At 59.5% G+C, this 3,018-nt stretch overlaps 1 protein-coding gene across 1 annotated transcript in view; it reads right to left on the reverse strand.

Moving 5' to 3' along the window:
• The window catches only part of LOC107301233 (HLA class II histocompatibility antigen, DRB1-4 beta chain-like), a gene marked incomplete at both ends in the record, with an annotated part of 6,440 nt that extends 6,248 nt beyond the window's left edge, over positions 1 to 192 (reverse strand). The window contains one exon of the mRNA XM_015830486.1: positions 3 to 192. Coding sequence (XP_015685972.1) covers positions 3 to 192 — 190 coding nt within the window. The remainder of the gene's footprint in view (positions 1 to 2) is intronic.
• Between the last annotated feature and the right edge of the window lie 2,826 nt (positions 193 to 3,018).

The raw sequence follows: 3,018 nt of genomic DNA on the forward strand, positions 1-3,018 counted from the left end.
GCAGGATGCGCTTATCGCTGTTCCACTTGTCCACATCGGGCTGCCCCAACGGAGTGACGGCCACGTATTTCCCGAGGTCGCTGTCGAAGTAGTCGATCTCCTGCCGGTCGTAGAAGTCCCGGTCCAGGAACCGCACCCGCTGCGTCCCGTTGAAGAAATGGCACTCGGGCTTCTCCTGGAGCAGGAAATGGGCTGCGGGGGGGGGGGGTTGGAGCAGAAAGAGGAAAGCCCTCAGGAGGGACTCCAGGGCCCATGGTTCCCAGCGGCTACTAGAGGAGGGGCGGAGCGACGGGAAGGCGGAGGGGCGGGAGACCTGCCGCGAGGGACTGCTGGAAGGCGCCCCCTGGATGGAGGGATGAGGAACCGTCGGTCCCAGCGGGATTTCCCCCTTGTTGGGGGTCTGGAGGGGGGGAGGAAAATGAGGGAGGGGGGAAAGAGCTTCCCGAGGGACCCCCCCTCCATCTCCCCAGGGTGGAAAAAGGCAGGCAGAAGTTCAGCCGGTCCAGGCCTCCCTCTGTCTGCAGGGAACGCTGGATCCCGGTGGGCCCCCTTTGCCCCCCCTCCCAAACCGGCAGGAAATATGGGGGGAGGGAAGAGACCCCTCCCTCTGGGCTGGAGGGAAAATAATACCCACGCTTCTCTCTCCCTCTTCCTTTTGGGAGCAGAAGGGAAGGGGGCCACAATAAGGATACCCACACCCATGCTCCTGGGCTCTCCCCACCCTTCAAGCCCCACCTTCCCTTCCTCCCCCCATCTTCAGCCCTACAAGCTGCCTTTGGATGCTGTTTGAGGCCTCTTTCCTGTCCCCTTCCCCAAAAGACCCCCCTGCAGCCCCCCAAGGCTACCTCAAAGGGAGGGTTCCAGCCCCCTTCATTAAAGGGAGAGTTTGGAGGAGCAACTCAGACACCCCCCCCCAATATCCCTCCCAATAGAAGCGGAGAAGGCGAGGGAGGGGAAAATTTTCAGTCTTGGGGGCTGCAGCTTTAGAGGGGTGTTCGGGGGGGGGTTGTGGACTTCCTTTTTCGCCCCCTCCCATAAATCTGAACCACAGTCCCTCTTTCTCTATGTGCCTGGAGGGGTGGACTAGATGCCCCTTTAAGCTCTCTTAAGACCCCCACGAGGAGTCCAGACTCGGCCAGCAGAGACTTCGGAAGGGCTGAGGGGAGCCATGGGGGGTCTCTCCGGAGACCCTCCCTCCCCCTGGTCTCCCTTGGCCCAAAGGGGCTTTTCCAAAAGGCAGCTGGACTTTCCTGGGTTTTCCCTTGAAGATGTTTCGCTTCTCATTCCAGAAGCTTCTTCAGTTCTGACTGAAGGGTGGAGGGTGGAAGGACGGAGGTTCCTTGTGGTCAGTTTGAAAGTCGGTCGTTGGTTCTCTGAGGGGCCTTGAGGACCCCCAGTGGCTTATCTGAACCCTCAGGGTCCCCTGAATTGGGGGGGCAAAGGGGTGGAGAGCCTTCCTGGGGCTGCTGAAAAGACCCCTTTTGTAGGCAGGAAATGGGGGGTCCTTTCCCTCCCCCCACTCTGTTGAGGGAGGGCTGCTCAATTTTGATCTAGACAGTTTGGGGGCCTGTGGATCCTGGGGAGAAGGGAACCCCTAGATTCCCTAATTATCCCCCCACTTTTCTCCATCCTTGCAACTTCAGTCCTACTTGCTGCCTTTGCGTGATTTGGGGGTTCAGCCCTCTTTCCTGTCCTCCTGAAGCCTGCCCAAGACCACCTCAAAGGGAGCGTCTCCAGCCCCCCTCACAAAACAGATAGTTTTGGGTAGCCAATTTAGGGGAGTAATTCAGACCCCCCCCCCAATATCTTCTCCCTCAGTTCCCCCCTTCCCTCCAGGTCCAGATTCACCAATTGGGGAATATGGGGTGGGGGGTTCTGGGTCTCCTCCCCAAATTCAGAGTCTCCCCCAAGAAGGAATCCAAGCTCAACTCTTCTCTCCCCTTAAGAAAAATGGAGATTCAGAAGAAAAACTGAAAAACACTTTTGCCAAAAAAAATCTCTTTTTCTTATACATTTGATGGCCTTTGTGGATTTAGCTCTAAAAATGCCTCAGTTTCCCTCTTTCATTTTCGCTTTTCGGTCTCCTTCCTCTTTCGGTGCAAGAAACTTCGAGGCTCAGGCGCTAATTCTGGGTCCGCGAGGTCCCCCTCCCACCCAGCCACGGGGGGGGCGAGAGAGGGGCCCGGCTGACTCTTATCCCACATCGGCTGCCTTCCCGGGACCCCCGCCCACCTCGGCCACAACCAGGGAAGGGGGGGATCCCTATTCTCCTGAGAGGGGGAAATACAGTGAGGGAGGGGCAGAGACCACGCGGAGATCGAGGCTCCTGCAGTCTCACGCCTCTCTTGCCCTCGACCCCTTTTCCCACTACTGGGGTCCCAGCCCCTTTCTTCCCCCCTTCCCAGGAGCACTGACGGCCCCTCCCGGCCCCTCTCCTCCCCCGTACGGGCCCCCTCCTTACCGGGCGTCTCCTTCCCCCCTTCGCTTCCGGGGATCCGGGCCAGCGCCCCCACCAGCAACAACAGAGGGACCCCAACAGAGCCCATGGATGCCGCCCCACCAGCTCCCCCAGAGAGAGGGGAGAAAGACGCGGAGGCTCCCAGCCCCAGAGGCGGAATCGGTGGGTCTGGCGGGGGCGTTTCCCTCGAATTTCGTAATTGGGAGGGCCCAGAAAAGCGGAGGGACCAATGGGAATTCTCCCTTCTTCATCGTCATCGGTCTCCGGGCAGAGCCTCCCTTGAGTTCATCCACAAGAGGAGATAGTGCGAAGCCCAGAGAGAAGCGGAGAAAGTTGGGAGGGGGGGGAATCCCTTCAGTCTGGGGGGGGCTGCATTTTAGGGAAGCGGAGAGGAGAGGAAGTGGCACGCGCACTTCCCCTGGTACAGGAAATGGGCTGCGGGGAGGAGGAGGAGGAGGAGGAAGGGCGTCAGGAGGGACTCCAGGGCCCATGGTTCCCAGCCTCTCCTAGAAGAGGGACACAGGCTTGTCAGAGGAGGGGAAGAAAACCTATCGCAAGAG

The sequence above is a fragment of the Protobothrops mucrosquamatus genome, unplaced genomic scaffold (genome assembly GCF_001527695.2).
Source record: "Protobothrops mucrosquamatus isolate PMUCROS unplaced genomic scaffold, P.Mucros_1.0 scaffold10874, whole genome shotgun sequence".
Taxonomy (NCBI): domain Eukaryota; kingdom Metazoa; phylum Chordata; class Lepidosauria; order Squamata; family Viperidae; genus Protobothrops; species Protobothrops mucrosquamatus.